The sequence below is a fragment of the Colobus angolensis genome, unplaced genomic scaffold (genome assembly GCF_000951035.1).
Source record: "Colobus angolensis palliatus isolate OR3802 unplaced genomic scaffold, Cang.pa_1.0 Scaffold93, whole genome shotgun sequence".
Taxonomy (NCBI): Eukaryota; Metazoa; Chordata; class Mammalia; order Primates; family Cercopithecidae; genus Colobus; species Colobus angolensis.
In genome coordinates, this window is record NW_012123265.1 from 3,444,344 (window position 1) to 3,445,130 (window position 787).

At 62.6% G+C, this 787-nt stretch overlaps 1 protein-coding gene across 2 annotated transcripts in view; it reads right to left on the minus strand.

Moving 5' to 3' along the window:
* CMTM3 (CKLF-like MARVEL transmembrane domain containing 3) overlaps positions 1 to 630 on the minus strand; it is a 9,932-nt gene extending 9,302 nt beyond the window's left edge. Inside the window, exon 1 of one of the 2 annotated variants that reach the window (XM_011932102.1) lies at positions 187 to 630. Coding sequence is in view for 1 of the 2 variants with exons in the window: in XM_011932101.1 (XP_011787491.1) it covers positions 81 to 140 (60 nt within the window). In the remaining variant the exon portion in view is untranslated. Of the gene's footprint in view, positions 1 to 80 lie in introns of both variants that reach the window. The other variant, XM_011932101.1, reaches the window with a different exon arrangement.
* Positions 631 to 787: the final 157 nt, after the last annotated feature.

Genomic DNA, 787 nt, shown 5'->3' on the forward strand with positions numbered 1-787 from the left:
CCTCCCCCTCGGACCCCAGCGGCGGGGGATGCTGGGTCCGACCCGCCCTCGCCTGGGTCTGGGGCCTCCGCAGACTCCGCCTTCTCCCTCATCCTGGTTCGGGCCGCTGGAGGCCTCCCGATCACCGCCGCGGCACCCATTCGTAGCTCCCACCCGTCTGCCCCTATCCACAAGGGCTGTCTATACTCGCTGTCTCTGGTCTAACTTCCTGCCCGTGCGCGTGTCTGGAATCCGGGAACCCAGGCGTCTAAACAGCAAAGACCCCGGCCGTGATGTCAGCTCCGCACCCCATGTCCTCTCTCTTTCTTGGGGGCCGGAGTTTTCTTGCGACTTCCTTGACCACCCCTCCAGTCCTCGGCCAGCCCCACCCTCCTCCAGGGCCTCTTTGTTGGCTGTTCCAGGCCTCGGTCCTGCACTCGCCTCCCCCAACCCATTCTTGGAGGACTCTCAGACCTGCAAGCGCAGCTCCAGGCACACACACAGACACACACACGCACACACACACAGGCACGCACATCTGCAGGACTTCCTGACCTGCAGTCCCCCAACCCCAACACATCTCTCTCACATACACACACACACACACATACGCGTGCGCGCGCGCCACACTCATGCGTGCACGTCTGGAGAGTGTCTGGAGTTCAGCGTGATCAAGACCCAGCTTCCTGTGCCTCTGTGAAGGGCACTGCCCCCTCCTTTCCTTCCACCCGACTAGCGGAGACCTGCTGGTTGTCCTTGTCCCTCTTCACTGGCAGTCTGTAACCAAGGTCCTCCCACTTTCACCTCC